Source organism: Capricornis sumatraensis, chromosome 1 (assembly GCF_032405125.1).
Source record: "Capricornis sumatraensis isolate serow.1 chromosome 1, serow.2, whole genome shotgun sequence".
Lineage (NCBI taxonomy): Eukaryota > Metazoa > Chordata > Mammalia > Artiodactyla > Bovidae > Capricornis > Capricornis sumatraensis.
The window spans coordinates 92,343,532-92,363,146 of NC_091069.1; the positions used below are offsets into that span (position 1 = coordinate 92,343,532).

The 19,615-nt window shown below is 49.2% G+C and overlaps 1 protein-coding gene across 1 annotated transcript in view; it reads right to left on the bottom strand.

The window, feature by feature from the left end:
- Positions 1–18,993, bottom strand: part of TGFA (transforming growth factor alpha) — an 85,376-nt gene extending 66,383 nt beyond the window's left edge. Inside the window, exons 1-2 of the mRNA XM_068967200.1 lie at positions 18,870–18,993; positions 9,653–9,706 (exon numbers count right to left, since the gene is read on the bottom strand). Of these exons, the coding sequence (XP_068823301.1) occupies positions 9,653–9,706; positions 18,870–18,993 (178 nt within the window). The remainder of the gene's footprint in view (positions 1–9,652; positions 9,707–18,869) is intronic.
- Positions 18,994–19,615: the final 622 nt, after the last annotated feature.

Sequence of the window (19,615 nt, forward strand, 5' to 3'; positions counted from 1 at the left end):
GTACACAGAGGTTAGGTAATTCACTTAAGGCCCCACAGCTAGTAAGTGGCAGGGGGCGAGTCTGAACTCTGTCCAATTCAGAGTGCTCACATTCTATCTAGAGACTGACTCTAGGGCCGGGGGCCCAGAAAAGCCCAACCTCTCCACTGAAACCCAGAGATAAAAGTGAATGGAATTGCAAGAGCAGCACTGACGTATATAAATTATCATGTGTAAAACACAGAGCTAGTGGGAAGCTGCTGTTTAACACAGGGAGCTCAGCTCAGGGCTCTGTGATGACCTAGAGGGGGCATGAGACGGAGGCGATATATGTATACTGATAGCTGATTCACACTGTTGTACAGTAGAAACCAACACAACATTGTAAAGCAATTATACTTCAATTAAAAAGTAAAAATAAATAAAATAAACAGCTGAAAAAAAAGGAATGGATCAGCATTTAGAAGCCAAAGGGCCACCAAAGGAGTTTGGAAGAGTATCCCCAGAACTTGGAGGTGAACTGGCAAGTATTCTGCCGGGGTCAACCTCTGCAGACAGCGAGGTCCCTGGAGGTGGGCGCCAAGCATGCAGGCCAGAGTGGCAGGTCCCTCTGCTCCACAAACAGCGGCACTGCCTGCGCCTCATGACAGCCCGCAGTCCGCTCACACAGGCCAACAGACCTGCAGGGCAGGAGTCAGCCACGGCCTTTTCTGTCTTTCTAAAAAGGTAGCTCCTTTTATTTCTGACTATAGTATTAAAAATGCTCACTGTAGACAGGATAAGAAAAAATAGGAAAGTACAAAGGAAATTACAATCAGCTATATTCCCATTCAGTTCAGTTCAGCTGCTCAGTCGTATCCGACCCTGTGACCCCATGGACTGCAGCACGTCAGGCTTCTCTTTATATCACCAACTCTTAGAGCTTGCTCAAACTCATGTCCATCGAGTCAGTGATGCCACCCAACCATCTCATCCTCTGTTGTCCCCTCCTCCTACCCTCAATTTTTCCCAGCATCCAGGGTCTTTTCCAATGAGCTAGTTCTTCACATCAAGTGGCCAAAATACTGCAGTTTCAGCTTCAGCATCAGTCCTTGCAATGAACAGCCAGGACTGATCTCCTTTAGAATGGATGGGTTAGATCTCCTTGCAGTCCAAGGGACTCTCAAGAGTCTTCTCCAACACCACAGTTTAAAAGCGCTCACAGTTCGAAAGCACAATTCTTCAGCGCTCAGCTTTCTTTATAGTCCAACTCTCACATCCATACATGACTACTGGAAAAAACATAGCTTTAACTAGACAAATCTTTGTTGGCAAAGTAATGTCTCTGCTTTTTAATATGCTGTCTAGGTTGGTCATAGCTTTTCTTCCAAGGAGCAAGCGTCTTTTAATTTCATGGCTGCAGTCACCATCTGCAGTGATTTTGGAGCCCAAGAAAATAAAGTCTGTCACTGTTTCCATTGCTTCCCCATCTATTTACCATGAAGTGATGGGACCAGACGCCATGATCTTCATTTTCTGAATGTTGAGTTTTAAGCCAGTTTTTTCACTCTCCTCTTTCACTTTCATCAAGAGGCATCAGAGATAATTAATGTTAATACTATATGATGCTTGCCTTTTATTTTTGCATCTGTGTGTACAGTGTATAAAACTGAGATGTTATATTCAATTTTACACAGAACATTTTCCTCCCATATCATTAGTATTCATCAGCATGATTTTAAAGGGCTTTTATTTTAAATCTAATCACCTGTCCCATAACTATTTCCCTCTTGCCGACATTTAAACTGGCTGTATTTTACTACAGTGGATAACATAACATCCCTGGTTATTTCTGTTAAACAGATGGCTAAAAGTGTAATTGTTGGATCACACGGCATGGACAATTATAAGGGTCTTACAAATACTAAGGAATCAAGTTCCCAATTAATATTAAACTCTTTCCCAGAAAGCCAACAGGCATACCCATAAGCAATATTCATAGCTGTCTCACTTCACACAAACCAGCACTCAGAGTTGCCATGCTCAAAAATATGCCAATTTGGTAGATTAAAATATAATAGTATGTCTATCTTTCCCAGTAGAGTATAAGGTTCTTGAGAACAGAGATTTTGTTTTCATCAAGGTCTGGCACATAGTAAGTGTTCAATAAATCTTTGCTGATTGAATGAATGATTCAAAGAATCAGTCTGGACCAGGAATGCTGGTCCCTGCCCCCTCCAGGTCCCCTGAGGGACTCTTTGGCATCTTGTTACCTGCAGCCTTCCCCCAACCCCCAACCCTGCCACAGCTGCTGGGCGACCACTCGGACCAAAGAAGACACACCGGTCCCATTCTCTCTCTTGAGACTCTGAGCTAAGAGGTACAGAGATGGAACGAGCTGCCATTAGGATGATCTTCATTGTAGGTACAGAGTAAACGGCCACAGTCCACGGGGCCTGACTACTATTACTACTGTGGTTCTCTGCAGGCTGACTCTTTTGGCTGATGTGTGGTTAGATTCTGCTCCTGCTACATAAGGTGCCTGGCAGGCACCTTATGTAGCAGGAGCAGCTTCATAGATGACAACCATAGCCCAGAAGAGTGATCAATCAGATGGAAAACCAGCTCGGCATCACAAGCCAAACTCAGTAAGAAGCAACTTATTAAAGAAAAGAAAAAGTACCCAGTTTGGCACCTGGATTAAAAATGGGAAGTCTGAATATAGTAGAGGCAGGTGTTTTCTTCAAAGAAACCCATATGGTGGATCACCTGCTCTGTGTTTATTATTTTGTTTGAGATGTAAAAATCATCAATATCACTGGCCTGATGGCAGGGCTCATCATATTGACTTCTCATGTATATCTCCAGGGCCTAGCACAATGCCTGGTAGAAGGTAGTACTTAATAAGTGGGTGCTAGGTAAAAGTCAAGAGCTAAAAAGGAGGAGAGCAGTAGGCTTCTACAGGCCTTGATTTTTAGAAATCCAGGAGTTGTGTCACTCACTTTGGTTTTTCAAAACTGGTAGATGGCTCAACTTAAACCATGGCCTTGATTTACCCAATCCATCCTCTCCATTCCTTTGTTAAAACAGCTATACCAATGTCCTCAGCACACAAAAGCTCAATCAGTTGGCTACACTAGTTTACCACCCATTTCTGTTTTTAACAGTGAAGATATGTATTTACCAAGACGACACATGTGTTTGTTCCCAAACCTGCTCATGTCAATCACACTCATTACTGTATTTACATAACTACATATTACATATACTAATGAAATATCTATGCATAAGGAAAGAGCTGTTGCTTTTATTACAAGTGCAGTGTTTTGGAAACACTTGATAAAGGTGAACAGTATTGCTGTCAATTTAGGGGTGAACAAGATAGCTACGAAAGACTAGGTGTGGAGGGGAATGTAGAGGTCTGCCAAGTTTTAAGGCACCTACTCTGCAAGTGTCTGAATTCTTACTCTGAAGAAACCAAATATGGAAATTATAAAGGATGCAATATGGGTGCAGCTTACACAAGTAAACAAATCCAGAACGCCAATATATAAATCCATGAGTAACCAAGAGTATCATGAGACATTATCCGACTTTCCTTCACTCTGAAATTCTCTAGTCTAAGTTCTTCAATCTCATTTTTTAAAAATGCTGGTTGTGACCCATTAGAGTGATTTTGTGACTCACGGTTTGAAAAGACACTGCCTTAATCCAAGTCCTTAACTTTATCCAGGGGGGATCTGGGGTTAAGAGCACTACAGGTGTCACCCAGCTAGTGAGTCAGAATTATGATCCTAGATTCCACATTCTGTGGTGTATCTACTACTCTGAGCAACCTGCCTTCTGACCCAGCACAGTTTCCTCTGCAAAAAGTAGAAGGTAAAATGAAGAATTGTGTGACAAGCAGAAATCCTAGAAAGGAAAGGAGAAACACGCCCTCCTTCTCTCCTGAGGCTCCATGCTCCTCTAAGCGTCCTCCACAGCGAGCTAGTCCCCGCACCGGCTGTCTGTGTTTTTAGCCCCTAACGAAGTCATACCAAGTCTCTTGTGCTACAGACACATATTTGGAACTGTGAACCTTGTACCTGGGTAGAACACGTGAGCGTTCTAATTTTAGAATGACTTCAGCCCCACGTGGGAAAACTCCAGACAATGGAACGGGGAAGCAGGTTGCAGTTCTGAAAAGCTTTTGTTAGGCAAGGTGAGCAATAACCAGATCCCTGGCTTGCTGGCTGATCCGTGTTCTACCTGTTTTCCAAACAAAGTACTGCCTTCAAAGACTGCTCCCTATAATCTGATTTGCTCTCCCTCCACACCCCCAGCCCAAACTTGCCCTTCTTAACTGTTAAACCCAGAGCCCCCACCAAATTCGACTACTGTCTCCCCATGCAAGCTGATAAGAGGGACCATCCCTCTGAATGACACCACCATGAATGTTCCATGGTCTTTCATCATCGCCTTTGAAAAGTCTCGCAGATGCTAAATTAAGTAAGGTTTCCAACATTGCCTGGTTCCAAGTGGGTGTCAATAGACACAGGCTAGAGGAAGGAGTAGAAATTCAGAGGTTTAAAGAACCACCCTGAATCACCCAGGAATTAGGCAAAGAACAGGAGGAGCTTGGCTCCCAGGTGTCTGAGCAAGGCCCTCACCACACCCCTGGATCATTAGAATGAGTCTCATGAAAATATGAGAACCAGATGGGCAGCCTGGGAACGAGGCAACATTGCACAGGGTTAAGCAAGCAGCCACCCAACAACTTAACCAGGGTGCATTCTGTCCCCAGTCAGGGGCATTAAAAGGTGCCTTTGAAGATAGGCCGTGACTCTTTCCTCACAAAGGGTGTGAGGTTCTAAGCTGCAGGTGCTGCCATCCTCACCTCGCCTCCAGCTAATGTTTCTCTGCAAGCTTTACAAACTGACAACCCACCAGATACAAATTTTCTTTCCTGGCCTGCAGACTACTGACTTCTTCCAGCAATGATTTTCTAAATCACACTAAGCAGTCAGCTGTGGTTGCCATCTGCCACTGCGAGGCTCTCATCGTGGGGTCACCTTTGTGGTGGAGACAAGGACAGAGAAGTTGTCCAGCAACTACACTGTAGCCTCTGTGTGTGTGTGTGTGTGTGTGTGTGTGTGCATGAGTGCACACACACTCAGTTATTCAGTCACGTCTGACTCTTTGCAAACCCATGGACTGAGGCTCACCAGACTCCTCTGTCTGTGGAATCTTCCAGGTGAGAGTACTGGAGTAGGTTGCCATTTCCTGCTCCAGAGGATCTTCCCATTCCAGGGACCGAACACAAGTTTCTTGTGTCTCCTGCGTTGGCAGGTGGATTTTTTTTTACCACTGCACCACCTGAAAAGCCCATAATGTTAGAACCTGCATGTAAAACAGCATCTGGCTCCAAGAGAACGAGACACATGGCACTCACACTACCACCAGTGTACCTGAGGATCATGGCAGGTTTGACCACTGCCATACATTCCTAACATTACTTTGCCAACAAAGGTCTGTCTAGTCAAAGCTATGGTTTTTCCAGTAGTCATATTTGGATATGAGAGTTGGACTCTAAAGAAAGCTGAGCACCAAAGAATTGATGCTTTTGAACTGTGGTGTTGGAGAAGACTCTTGAGAGTCCCTTGGACTGCAAGGAGAGCCAACCAGTCAATCCTAAAGGACATCAGTCCTGAATATTCATTGGAAGGACTGATGCTGAAGCTGAAACTCCAATACTCTGGCCACCTGATGCAAAGAACTGACTCACTGGAAAAGACCCTGATGCTGAGAAAGACTGAAGGCAGGAGGAGAAGGGGACAATAGAGGATGAGATGGTTGGATAGGATCACCGACTCGATGGATATGAGTTTGAGAAAGCTCCGGGAGTTGGTGACGGACAGGGAAGCCTTGTGTGCTGCAGTCCATGGGGTCACAAAGAATCGGACACGACTGAGCAACTGAACTGAACTGATAATTTGAAGGCTGCCTTCGAAATCCTCATCAAAGCTTTCTAAGCAGTCTCCATCAATCCATCACAGTGGTCATGTGAAAAACTTCACAGGTTATTCCTAAGTCAAGGCCAACATCCAAACAGGAACCAGATGAATAACTTGCCTGAGGACACAGCAGAACCAAGACCAGATCGGTCTAACACGCAGGGCTCCCAACCTCCAGCCTAAGGCATGTATCCTTCCAATGCTCCACCCGAAGCAAATGTCTGAGAAGCATTTCTGATGATAATAATGCCAGTTTCCATGCCTCTGGCATCATCTACCCTCCACATTTGTGGGTTTATAAAAAGGAGGATTGAAAGAAACAAATGAAACCTCAAACAAAAAGGCCAAGGGCAACTATGAAGCCATGAGGCCACGAAACTTTTCTGGGGGGAAAGCACAAGAATGCCACATGGGATCAGCCCCTGTTCCTTCAAGCTCATATTCCACTTTTGATTGGCACATGGAGTTTGCAATTTTCTGTCTATGCTGCTTCATCAAAATGTTAGAGCTTAATTCTGAGTAAGTCTGCAGTCCTTTGTTCCAACACCATCAATCAGGAATATACCAAAACCTTCTTGTGTTCATTACTATTTCTCATTGCAATTAACTCTCAGAGTGAAGAGATCTGCATATTTAAACCGTGGGTGAAGCTCTCGTAGCTTCTATCCTAAAATTACCCATCTTCACACCTAGATAGTTTCAGTAAATGAGCCCACCAACCTCCAGAGCATAAGGGTTAGGAGGGACTCAGATGTGAAAGTCAGTCACCCAGTATATAAATGAGCACATTTGATAAAACCAGTGTTGACCTGAAAGGAAATATAACTAGAAAGCAAAATATGAAAACATCAAAGGCAATGTGAATTAAATAAAATGCCACAAATTTGAATTCAGTGTCACCTACCCTCCATATTTAAGAATCTAATAAAAAAGAATCACTATTGCTTTTGTTGGTGTAACTGAACTATGATTTCATTGTAAAAGTCCTTATCTGTTAGATACAAGTAATAGTCACAAGAGAAATGGATTATGTTTTAAACTATACCAACAAAGAGCAAACTCAAAAAGGTGAGAAAATAGATGAAAGAAAAATGGCAGAGAGATGCTAGTTGTTGAAGTTGGGTGATGGATACATGGGGATTGATGTTGCCATTGTTTCTCCTTTTCTATGTAAGAAGATTTCTATTATAAACATTAACAAACAGTTTTGCTTGCTGAATTAGCCACGAGTTAAACACACATATATTTCAATGCTAGTAGTAGTGAGTGTGGCTGGTGGGTCTCCAGTTTGAGCTGTACCCACAACAAAATTTCAGCCATGCCCAGAGAGGACAGAGTTGGGGTGGGGTGGGCAAGGCCTGCAAGGACCTGGGGAGTCTTCCAGGAGATGGGAAGGTCACCCGAAAGGGAAAGAAAGTTGAGTAAACAAGCCTGATTTAGTCACAAGGCCCTAGCTCCTGGACAAGTGGCTCTGACACGGTCATCACCACGTGGACTTTTCTGCTAACTAGTCCAGCCCTCTCTGGATTCATATCTTGGTCCAGCGGGGCAGGGCAGAGAGCAAGCAAACATGGAAAGAACTATTCCATTAACCTCTCAGGGGCACAAGCACCACAGCTAAGTAACCCATCAGAGAGCAATGCAAGAGGCCAGACTGGCGGCCCCCCTCCCCGCTCCAACATGTCACCAACCAACACCAAGATCTCAATGCCCCCTGGACACTAGAAGGTGTGGCCCTACCCCCACTCTCACCCACCACATTGGGCCACAGAGCAGCACTGAGCCAGTTACAGGGTCGTGTGCAAAAGGGCAGGCCACACCTACTGTTTTCTGAACCTAAGTCGTCATGGGGAGAGTATGTCAGATATCAACCTGAGACCGTCTCACAGAAGCAAGGCCAGAAAAGAAACATGGAACGGAGGTCGATCATGACCGCAGCAAGCATAGTCATTTTCTGGATAAACATCACAGGTTTCCCACGTCTCCCCAGAAGAGCCTGGGAAACCCCAAAGGGCCTCGGCAGGAGCCATGCCAGGCCCCTAAGGGGACTGGCTCAGGTACAACATCCCCTAGGCCTTTCCTGTGTGAATGGATGGAATGGGAGTAGGGGGTAAGATAACCGTCCCCCTGGGGGTAGCATCGGCCTCTGCCATCACCACAAAGCGTCACCTACAAGTGACTTAGAGGAGAAGCCGGCGGTTGGCCCACCAGGTCCTACAGTGAGGACCACAATGGGCTGGGGGTGCACCCGGAGGGTAAATGCATCCCAGGATGACGGCTGGGTCAATTGTGAAAATAGCATGGTCACAAAGCTATCCCCTCCTCCCTGTATATGCACATCTGAGCCCTTCGTGATGGGGGAAGTAGTTAAAAAGTGAAAGAACTACTTCATGGAAACTCGAGTAGACCCTGGACTGCCAAAGCACTGCTTTGGAATGGATGGGCGCTTCCACCCCCAGTCCCAACGAAGCATAACACATAGGACAAGAGGCAGTTTCTTCTGTGGCATCATGGGTCACCAAGTGGCTCGGACACCTTAAGGGTTCAAGTGTATCAAGGATAACAGCTGCAGGCGGAGACTGCGGGGGTGCAGAAGCGCTGGTATCCAGTGGGAGCAGCAGCGGCATCTACTATGTTTGGACGGAAAGCTTTGGAGAAGAGCTAAGTATCAGGAACAGTGTGTGGTGGACCTCCTGCCCTGGCACCTCCCTGAAATAGCTCGGGAGACGCAGCTGGGTCCACTGCAGTAACAAAGGGGAACATTAGGTCAACGAGCGAACAGAGAAACTGGCAGGCTGGTACACTGCTGACATAAAAACCCGGTCAATTCATTTTGAAAGCTACTTAGCAATTTGTTACAAGGGTCGTAAATATATACTCTTGCTCCTACAGCTATGGCCCAAGGAAAGAATCCAAAAGAAGAAAACAGTTTCTAGGCATCAAGAGGGAGCATTATAATTTAAACTGAAAACAAAAATATCCCATGGGAAAAGCCTAACTGTAACATGTGTCCACTTGAATGAAACATTATGATATTTTAAAAGGATACATTTCAAGACATTCTAGCCACATAGAAAAAAGCACAACTCCAAACCCTGAATTTAAAAAGCAGGCACCCAAATCACTTCCTCACCCCGACTAATTGTATAAAAATATTAGTGCACACGGACAAATGCTAAGAGCCGTGCGGAAACATCTCAGGGGACGCTTTAGTGAGCTTATGCCCACAAGTAGTTTGCCACCAATGTTTCCCAACTTTCCAATCTGTTGACCCAGGATCTCACAAATGCAACAAAGGAAATGTGACTACAAATGTCCAAGGAGAAACTGGAAAATAGTAATAACTAAACAAAAATTCCCAGGCAGAAGGAGACAAGAGGGTTTAGGAATCTGGGTTCTTCTTTAGATGGACTAGGAGGCTCAGCTTGCCAGCACCCTTGCCCACAGGGACTGTGCTGGGATCAGAGCTGGGAGAGGGTGCACCCTCGGCGAGCAGGGACCGGTCCCTGTGCATTGGCGGTTAAGACCTCCCAGGAGCACTCCCCGGGCCCTGGGACAATGTGCAGGAGGCAGACGCATGGGACTCAGCAGGCAGGAGCCCCGGGGGACACCTGTAGCAGAGGCTCCACAAAGCAGCCAGGGGCTGCTCCCATCTGTTCTCCATACACCACCCCACATGGAGGGGACGGGATGGGACTCACCACTCAGGGCAGATGTGCTGTTCTCCAGGGCCTGGCACACGGCCAAGAAAATACCTACGAAGAGGGAGAAAAGAAGACAGGTGAGAGTCTGCCCAGCAGCCAACTTCTCAGGCTTCAAGGACGGGTCCTTCTCAAAGGGAAAGAGTTGATAGTTTTACGAAGTGGCCAACAGGCAGTCATAGCCACATAATACAGAGTGGTGGTGGTTTAGTCACTAAATTGTGTTCAACTCTGCGACCCCATGGATTGTAGACCACCAGGCTCCTCTGTCCATGAGGATTCTCCAGGCAAGTGGGTTGCCATTCCCTTCTCTGGGGGATCTTCCTGACCCAGGGATAAAACCCTGGTCTCCCACATTGCAGGCAGATTCGTCACCATCTTGAGCCACCAGGGAAGCTTAGTACAAAATGAATAGGTGGGACCCTTTGTGCAAAAAGCAGGAAAAAAGTGCCTATTAACATTACTAAAATCTCAAGCCTTTTCTTTCCTAGTCTCTCTCTCTCCACTTGTCATGATGTTTCTTGTTTTAAGACACCTTATCGTCGTCATGAAGTCGCTCAGTTGTGTCCGACTCTTTATGACCCCATGGACTGTAGCCCACAAGGCTCCTCCATCCATGGAATTTTCTAGGCAAGAATACTGGAGTGGGTTGCCATTTCCTTCTCCAGGGGATCTTGCCAACCCAGGGATCGAACCCGGGTCTCCCACATTGCAGGCAGACGTTTTACCGTGTCTGAGCCACCAGGGAATTGCAAAACACCTTATAGATATATTTTATTGTGATAAAATATACATAGAAGTTACTATCTTCACTCTTTTTAAGCGCACAGTTTGGTGGCTTTAAGTATGTACATGCTATTGAGCATATCATGATATTTGCTATGTGCTCTTTCTGGTCTTGCTCTCTCTGGGGTGTGAGGAGACTTGCAGGGTCAGCCCAGCTCCCCAGAGACACCCTGGGCCCCAGCAACAGTACCCAAGCACGCACAGGATCCCGGACAGCTGGGTCCGCCAGCAGGGAGATGGATGTGTGGATGTGAGCAACCCAGCTGGGGGCAGGGAAGCCAGTCAGAGGTTTCTTCTTCCCAGAAACCAGTCGCCCCAACCCACGGTGGGCAGGTGACCTTGAGGGTGTCGCAACATCTACCCGGGGTATGTGGATTAGAGGAGAGGAGAGGCTCGCCCATGTCCGTCTTCTGCAGAGACGCAGCTGGGCTACCAGCCTCAATGGGGCAGCTGCCACCACGCCCTGCCCAGGAGGGGCACACACCTCACTCCAGCCTTTCTGGTGTCCAGGTCCCAGGCAGCAGGAGCGAGAACCCACCCAGGGGAGGCAGGGAGGTGGCAGTAGGTGGGATCACAGGAGCCAAGGCCCCAGGGCCCTGCACATACCCCACTGTCCCAATAACCTTCATTTTCCTTTCACATTTATAATGTGTCCAGACTGCGACTGCGTGGGCATGAGCGCCCAAGCCCAGGGCCCACCTGAGCAGGAGGCTCTGGGACCACAGGGGTCGCATACTTCCAAAGCCACCCCAGCCAGCAGATGACCTTCTGTACCTGCAAGTTACAGCCCCGGGGGAAGCAGAGCAGCACAATTCTGTCGAAGAAGGAACCTCTAGGGCTTATGCAATCAGCATGAACTAAGACTGATTTCCTAAAACTGAACTGCAAAAACATGCCGGGATGGTCACGCAATGAGGCCGGGCCACCTGCAGGCTAGCCCAGAGGCAGCACATAAAAGAGGCAAACCTCTGTGCTGTGACCCCCAGCCCAAGGCTCGGGAACACCCCTTGCCATGCAGGCTGTGAGAGCTCCTTTCTCCCATCACTCAGGATGTAGACACGCCAGCCCTTGACTCTCAAGGGAGAAACACGCTTGGAACAGATGAGGCAATCTGCTCAGGACTTCCCTTTAAGCCTTTGACCTGAGAAATATCTAAAAGCTTCAGGCTGCTCTCACTGCTGGCCTGGCATGAATTTCCCAAATACTCCTTCAGAGTGCCGAACCTGACACTGGGTGCTGGAGTTGGGTCAGGGGAGACCAGGAGGCGGTGGCAGACGGGGACGGGGAGAGAAAGTTAGTGAAATCACACGTTGGCCTGTGAAATTCCTTCTTGCTGCTCAACAGACAGTACCTTTGGAAGCAAGGTCTCAGGATTCCCCCCCCCCCCCACCCCCGGGCATTATCTAAAAGGCCGAGTGTGTAACCGACACACCAAGCATTACAGTGAGGGTTTCCTACCAAAGCAAGACAAAGTCTCAGAGGTCTCTCCCAGTCAGCTGGGGACCTGTCACAAGCTGATTTTACTGGCATCACCACAAACCACTCTGGGCCAAAGGTGGCCAGTGACTTGTGGAACCGAAAGGAAAGACTCACAGATGCTCTGTATACCTCTTAGAGGAAGTGCCACTGGCCTGTCACAAACAGTCTATGAACAAATGCATCTCCTTCCCCTCTCCGTCCCAGCCCCGTATCCATCTGTCCGCCCATCAGTCAGTACAGTGCCTGGGCTCCACGCTGACCCCTGCTTAAGCAAAGCCTGGACTAGACAGCAAACACTGTCCACCCTCAGCCAGGAGAGAGCGGAGGTGCTCCCCAGCATCCAGGGCGTGTGGAGGGGCGCTCCCTCAGCCTTGGGGCGAGTCCCTTTGCCATCCCACCCCCTGGGTTCCTTACCTGGGAGCTCTCAGCTGCTGAACTTGCAAAGATGTTTCAGGAACTGATTAGGGGTTACAAAACCACCATGTTCCACAGAGGAAGGACACTGGGTTTTTAATCATAAGTTGAGCAGTACAAGAACAGTTCCTTTCTGTTACCCCTGACAGTCCCATGGAAAAACTCTGTGGTGCCCTGGGCTCTCTCTGCAGTTTCTGTTTAGACACAACTGCAGCAGGGGCCCTGTGATGGGAGATGAGGCCTCTGCTTCTCCTTCACCACGTGGTGGGCTCCCTAGGAGGGTTCCAGACCCAAAAGACAGGGTCTGCCGGTCTGACCGCTGTCATGTCTCATAGCGGCACAGGTGCCACTTACTGGGCAGGCGGCAGTCCCAGGCCCACCACGTGGCTTTTACATGCTTTATCTTCTTTGGTCCTCACCATACCCATGACACAGGGCTCCTCCCAGCCTCCCGGTCCAGTCTATGGAAACACCCCCATTTTACAGATGAGGAAACTGAGGCTTAGACAGGTTGAGAAATCTGCCCAAGTTCCTGCAGCCCAGTTCAGACTCAAGTCTATCCAACTCCTATGCCTGAGACAGTGTGTAATGACCACCCCGCACACCAGTCCTGACCATGGGCTGTGGAAGTACCAGCTATGACCCCCAAAAGAGTCCAGACAGCAGATTCAGTGGGCCTAGGCACCAGGTTGATCCATCTCTTCCAGAGGCTCCATCTGTTGCCTCTTGTGATATTTCCACTGCCTCCAGTCCCTCCACTATGAGCAAGGTCTACTGAGAAGAAGCAAGGGTATGAACGTCCAGAATCCCCACAGCATAACCTCAGTAAGCCCAGCTGCCCAGACTCCCCCTGGGCTTTGCTTGGAACAGCTGGACCGTGTGAAGGCCAGAAACACGTGGCCTTGGCAGGCTCCGAGACAAGAGGAGCACAGGAATCCTCCCTGGAGCACCTGCGTGGGTTCAGACGTAGGCACGGCCGCCGCCAGTGGCCCTGGGGAGACAACGCACAGTTCAGACGGAGACTCAGAGGCTACAGGTGCCTCTCGCCTGAGGTTCAAAGCCGGGCCTTGCCTGCCCCGAGGCCAGCCAGCCAGCCTGCCTCCCTCCAGGCAGGAATCCCTTCTGGGCTGCTCCTGCCAGCATCCCATTTTGTTTAAATAGCTCCAACGAGGGGAATCTCAGGATTGTGAACTTAGTAAAGTGGAGTGGTGGCAAGGGGAAAATCTACACGCAATGGAAGAAAGACCTTGTGAAAGACGGACCCCAGCCTCAAGGCAGAGGGAACCCACGCGGCCCTCCAGGAAGGATAAGGGCTGCAGAGCTTTCGCTTCAGCTTTTGGGATGCAGATGGCTGCTTCCAACAGGAAGAATGGCCAGAGAGAGGACAGCCTACTTACCTGGGAGCTCACATGTCAGGGCCAAGGGGAAATGTTGCCGATGGACGCTGGACACCCATCTCCCCCTGACCACAGAGCAGGATGCCCCGTCCACGCGGCCCTGCGTGCATGCACAGGGTTGGGACCTGGCTGTGCCTTGAGCATGGGACACCCTCCATCCTCTTCCACCTGTCGTCCTGGTGACTGCTCCACCTCCTCTGCAGACACTCAGCTCTAAGGCCCCGACCTGGAAGAGGCATCGTCAGGCCCCTGGCCACCCCGGCAGAGGAGACCATGCCCTGCTCTCACCTCCACTACAGCTGGTATTTGCTTCCAGGCTCCCACCTACTCCACTGTGTAGATCAGCTGCTTACCCTAGAAAATCAAGGCTCCATAGCTCATCCACTTTCAAATCCCCTAAGCCAGGCTTCCTGAGCAAAGGAGTGAGCGTGAGGTTTTGGCATCAGGGAGATGTGGGGAGGGTGGAGAGAGGTTGCAGCAGGGCCTTTTGGATGAAAGATGTCTTAGGTTTAGAGAAGCTGGTGAGGAATGGTCCGCGGGGAATGACGCAGGCGGAGGGGCAGGAACCAGTGGAGAGACAGGCAGAAGCGAGTGTGGCCGTGTGGAGGGCAGCCAGGATCTCACGTCCTCTCCTGCCATGCTGGGGCTGCGGGGTCATGAGGCTCAGAGCAGAAGCTCAGGAAGTGAGGATGGTACCTACAGCTCAAGCTCTTCAGGTGATACCCATGAACAGCCACGTAGGGGACAAAAATTTGTGGAAATGGGTCACAGGGAACCCTGCTGGTCCCCCTGGTCTTAGGTAACTTCTGGTACCAGGTTCTAGGGTATCTTCTCTTATGAATTATATTCCAACACCTGAAATTTATCTGCAAACATGGCAGGATTTCTAACCGCAAAACCTGCAATATTGTGTGACTTAGTATTTTTCAACCAAGAGGTTTGAGAGTCAGGTACAGATGCTGCTTCAGGGTCAGAAGTGATCAGGAAGAAAAAGGGAACACACAGCAGGAGGGGCAAGGAGGGAAGCTGGCAGGACCAGTAAGACCAGGAGACCCGTGCCTGACCCTCCTGCGAGAACAGCCATAAATGTCACATCGAAAGCAGCCACGCGACATCCTCATCACCCCAGTGCAGTTTCTCCCCAAGGAAGAGGTGACAGTTCACAAGTGCCCCTGCTTACAGAGGCCGGTGACACTGGCTTCAGAGGACGGCAGGCAAAGCAGCAGAGGAATGTGTGGAGTAACTGGCCGGACGGGATCAGGAGAGCTCAGGGGAAGGCGAGGAGGGTTTAGAAATATTTGACACAGAATGAATCACTTGGGGCCGAACAGCTCACGGGACAGAGGGCTCTTTCTCTCCCCATCCCAGCATCTGGAACTCTGCCTTCAAAACACAGATTAAACTTTGCTACCCCAGGAGAGTCTTATCAAGAAATCACTTGAAATGGTTAATGTTGGGTTTTAGGTGGTAACTCTGCAGGGACGTGGGTAGCTCTTGTGACAAACCCATCCAAGTGAGGTTCTGACCCTGCACCCAAACAGCTCCACAGACACGTGAACCAGGAACACACCTGTACGCCAGCAGTGGGCAGGAAGACCACGGGCACCTGACTAGTGTCCCGAGCTCCCTCCTCGCATCGTTCAGCCATAATTATCATTGTGGCAGAGAGCGTTATTAACAGTAATAGCAGCAACATTTCAGCACTTATGACATGCCCTGCATAGTCTCATTCAGTACACAAAGCCAGTCCTAGGAAGCAGGTATTGTTCAAGCTCCCAGTTTGGAGATGAGAAAGTCTAGATATAGGAGATTAAGTCGCTTGCCCAAGGTCACCCAGCCTGTAAGCGACAGACATGGCAGCTCACATTACAGGGCCCATCCAGCCACCCTCTGCTTCCCCCTGTCCTGTGGAGCACAGCCAAAGGACACAGACACTCTAGAAAAGTCTTCTTCTCCTGGATCTAAGCCAGATGTGCTGTGACACGGAGATAACCAGGGAGTCCAGAGACTAGGGTCATCCGTGAGTGGCGTCACCTTTAGCAAGTCCCTTCACCACTCAGTCTCAGGTTCTTTAGGTTTAAATGACAGAGTTGCGTCAGCCCTGTCCCTGACTTCTGGGATGATATGGGGCTGGCATCTTTCTAAACCATCCATCTGGGGAAGAGGGGTGTGGACATACTTGGCCTCATTCTGATGCTCTGTGTGCAGGTGGATCCCTCGCCTCGAACCAGGATCAGCCGAAAGGCTGTGCGTGCTTGCCTCAGTGAGTGTGCGCAGTTTGTTGTAATTTGTCTTTCAATTTAGCACATCCACCGATAATCAGAAGATGGGAGAGATCCGAAACTAGAACCTAAAAGGGCACTTTCCATTTCTACATTTTCAATGCAGTCTTGACATGGGCTTGAAGATATATTCAAAGCTTACAGTCCAGGATGAATGTTCCTGGGTCAGTGAGCTTGGGACCCTCAGCTGCCCTTCCTAATGACTTGTGGGTGGCCAGAAGCAGCAAAGTCCAACTTGATGAGTCTAAGGCAATACCTTATGACTACGACCTCCTAGAAAACAAGCCAGTGTTACTTGAATGCTCATGGTATTTTCCATGTCTGTGTTTGTATATCTGTGGGTGGGAAAACCCAAAGTGTTCAGACTGAACCTTCAGGATCAGGGAGGTGGAAGAGACAGGCAGACAGGTGTCTGCACTGCAACCTTGTACCACTTTCTAATCCCAACTCAGGGTCTATTACGGCAGAGAAAAAAGGAGCCCTGCTGTCAGGACTGGGTTCGAACCCTAGCTCTGCTGCTTCTTAACTGTGAGACCTTAGCTGTGTTACCTAACCTCACTTTGCCTCTGTGTCCTCATCCATGAACAAGGACAACACTTCCTTGCATGACTATTGCAAGGATTAAATAAAATGAAATAAAGTATGCAAAGTCAGAGGAGAATGGACTTCCACACTACATGGAAAGCAGATGAGAATGGGCTGCTAAAGCCAGCACACAATCCCACATTCCCATCGACACTTTCCCACTTCCAGGCCCCAAGCACTGTTTCCAACCCTGACCTTCTCCAAAGGCTTGGAGCTCAGACCTCGTGTCTCCTGCCCTTCTCCACTCCTCCTCCCTGGTTCTAGGTTGGGCTGAAGACCAGATACCATCATTGGCCCCTCCCTCTCCTTTACCCCATCACCAAGCCACATAACCTCCCACAAGTCTTGCCTCCACCTCACCCGTCTTATCCATCCCTCTACATCCCTACTGCCATTGGCAAAACTCGGGCCTCATCATCTCTTCTGGGTCTTCACAATAGTCGCCTGACTGGTTTTTCTGACCAAAGCATTTTCACCTCTGCTCCTGCTGCCAGTGAGCTTCTAGAGCACTTGGACCACCAGACCCCTTCCCTTTAAACTCTGCTCACAGAGGCCCATCTGAAGTCCTGCCCAGAGACTACAGGTGCATAACCTGGTCCTAAACCCCATTTCTACTTGGCTCCTCCCACTCATTCCTGGCAGGCACCAGCCACCTTCCCTGCACACGACCTGTCCTCACTCGGCTCAGTGTCTCGGATTCACGCCACTAGGGTCCTAACTTGAGTCCTTGCAGTTATGCAACCTTGGCCTGCTGCCAGCATCTCAGTCTCCTTCGCTATGAAAAAGAGATAAAGATATCCACCTCCCACATGGGATTATTGTAAAGACTGACTGCAGAGACTCAGGATAAACAGGTAGTACATGGGGTGGCTCTTGATGAGGGTGAAAGAGGAGAGTGAAAAAGCTGGCTTAAAATTCAACATTCAAAAAACTAAGATCATGACATCCTGTCCCATCACTTCATGGCAGACAGATGGGGAAACAGTGGAAACAGTGGCTGACTTTATTTTCTTGGGCTCCAGAATCACAGTAGACAGTCACTGCAGCCATGAAATTAAAAGACTCTTGATCCTTGGAAGAAATGCTATGACAAACCTAGACAGTGTAATAAAAAGCAGAGACATCACTTTGCTGACAAAGGTCCATCTAGTCAAAGCTATGGTTTTTCCAGTAATTGTGTACGGATGTGAGAGTTGGACCATAAAGAAGGCTGAGCACTGAAGAATTGATGCTTTTGAACTGTGACACTGGAGAAAACTCTTGAGAGTCCCTTGGACTACAAGGAGATCAAACCAGTCAATCCTAAAGGAATCAACCCTGAATATTCATCAGAAGGACTGAAGCTGAAGCTCCCATACTTTGGCCACCTGATGCAAAGAACTGATTCGTTAGAAAAGACCCTGCTGCTGGGAAAGATTGAAGGCAGGAAGAGAAGGGGATGACACAGGATGAGACGGTTGGACAGCATCACAGACTTGATGGACATGAATCTGAGCAAGCTCCATGAGATGGTAATGGACAGGGAAGCCTAGGGTGCTGCAGTCCATGGGGTCACAAAGAGTTGGACACTACTGAGTGACTGAACTGAATTGAGATGGGTGGGATGGGCTAAAAGGTGGGAGGGAGGCTCAAGATGGAGGGGACATATGTATACCTATGGCTGATTCATGTTGATGTATAGCAGAAACCAACACAATATTATAATTATCCTTCAATTAAAGATAAATAAATTAAAAAGAAAAAGAAATGACTAAATGAGAAAGCTGTAGAGACCATGGCAGGAACAGGTGGGTGCTGCATTGTTGAGAAATCTTTGTTTCTTAAGGCCCAGTAGGCGTGATGCAATGCCTCACACTGCTACACACACACCTTCCTCTCTGCTGCCCCCAACCCTCACCCAGGTCAAAGCCTTACAGCACAGTGCTACCTGCTAATATGGTGGTCTGAGAGGACACCCACCCCGACACCCCGCAAAGCAGACAGCACACAGGAGCAAAATATCTCTGTAAAACTGTTAACCAGGATGCACCAAGCATCTCCTCTGGGTGAAACGGGCCCTGTGCCCACTCCCATCCATGCCCCGCTCTTTCTTGTTAGGAGGAAGCAGAGTTGAAGGTTCATCAATGATCCTGGACCAGGGTTGGGGACTGAGGCAAACTTCGTCTTGCACAGGCCCTGTTCCCGTCCTGGCGGGCCAAGGGCCTTGATGGGGACTGCAGAGCAGCTGGGCAAGTATGACTGAGCTCTCCTGGAGTTTCCTGGCTGCTGAATCACCATCACACTCTCCCAGCGCCGAGCTCCGAGGCTGCAGGAAGCTGTGACAAGCTGAGGTGCTCACACCCTGTTCCAGCTGACTGACCCTCATGTGAGGCATCAAAGTGTCAGTGCAGAGGGCCATGCTCGACTTTCCCAGAGTCCCTGAGGAAAGAAGCGGTGGGAGAGTGGACCAGACACAGGGCTGGGACCCAGTGGGAGACGCAGTGACACTTCCTGCAGGGCCAGAGTCCCACAACTGCCAGCAAATTCAGGAATCAAACACCACGCCCCACACCCTCCACGGAGGCCCACTGGCCCTGTCCCAGCTTCCCCTGGCCTGTGGTGGCGCCCAAATGGTCTGTGCAGACCTCAGCCCAGCAGAAGTAGCCTGTTGGCAGCCCCAACAAAGGCAGACCCATCCCTCAGCTCTGTCAAGGCCACGAATGCACACCACTCACCACCAGCGGCTTAGAAGTAGGCTACGAGAGGGGAGGAGGTGAAAACACAAGCAATCCTTGAACTCTGCCCTACTTCCTCCATGTGATGATGACAAACTCATCCTTCCCACCACTCGGCTTGGACACCCCAGAACCACCCTGCAGGAGGCACGCGAGGCTGGGGTTTGAGCCAAGATAAACACCAGTGGGACTTGGCCGCATTTCAGATCAATGCAGCGTTGGCCTTGGGGGCTGGCGGAGGCCTGGACAGAGGGGACAGCCCTGCACCAATGCTCATTGCCACCATCAGGCCTCCGTTGTGTTCTG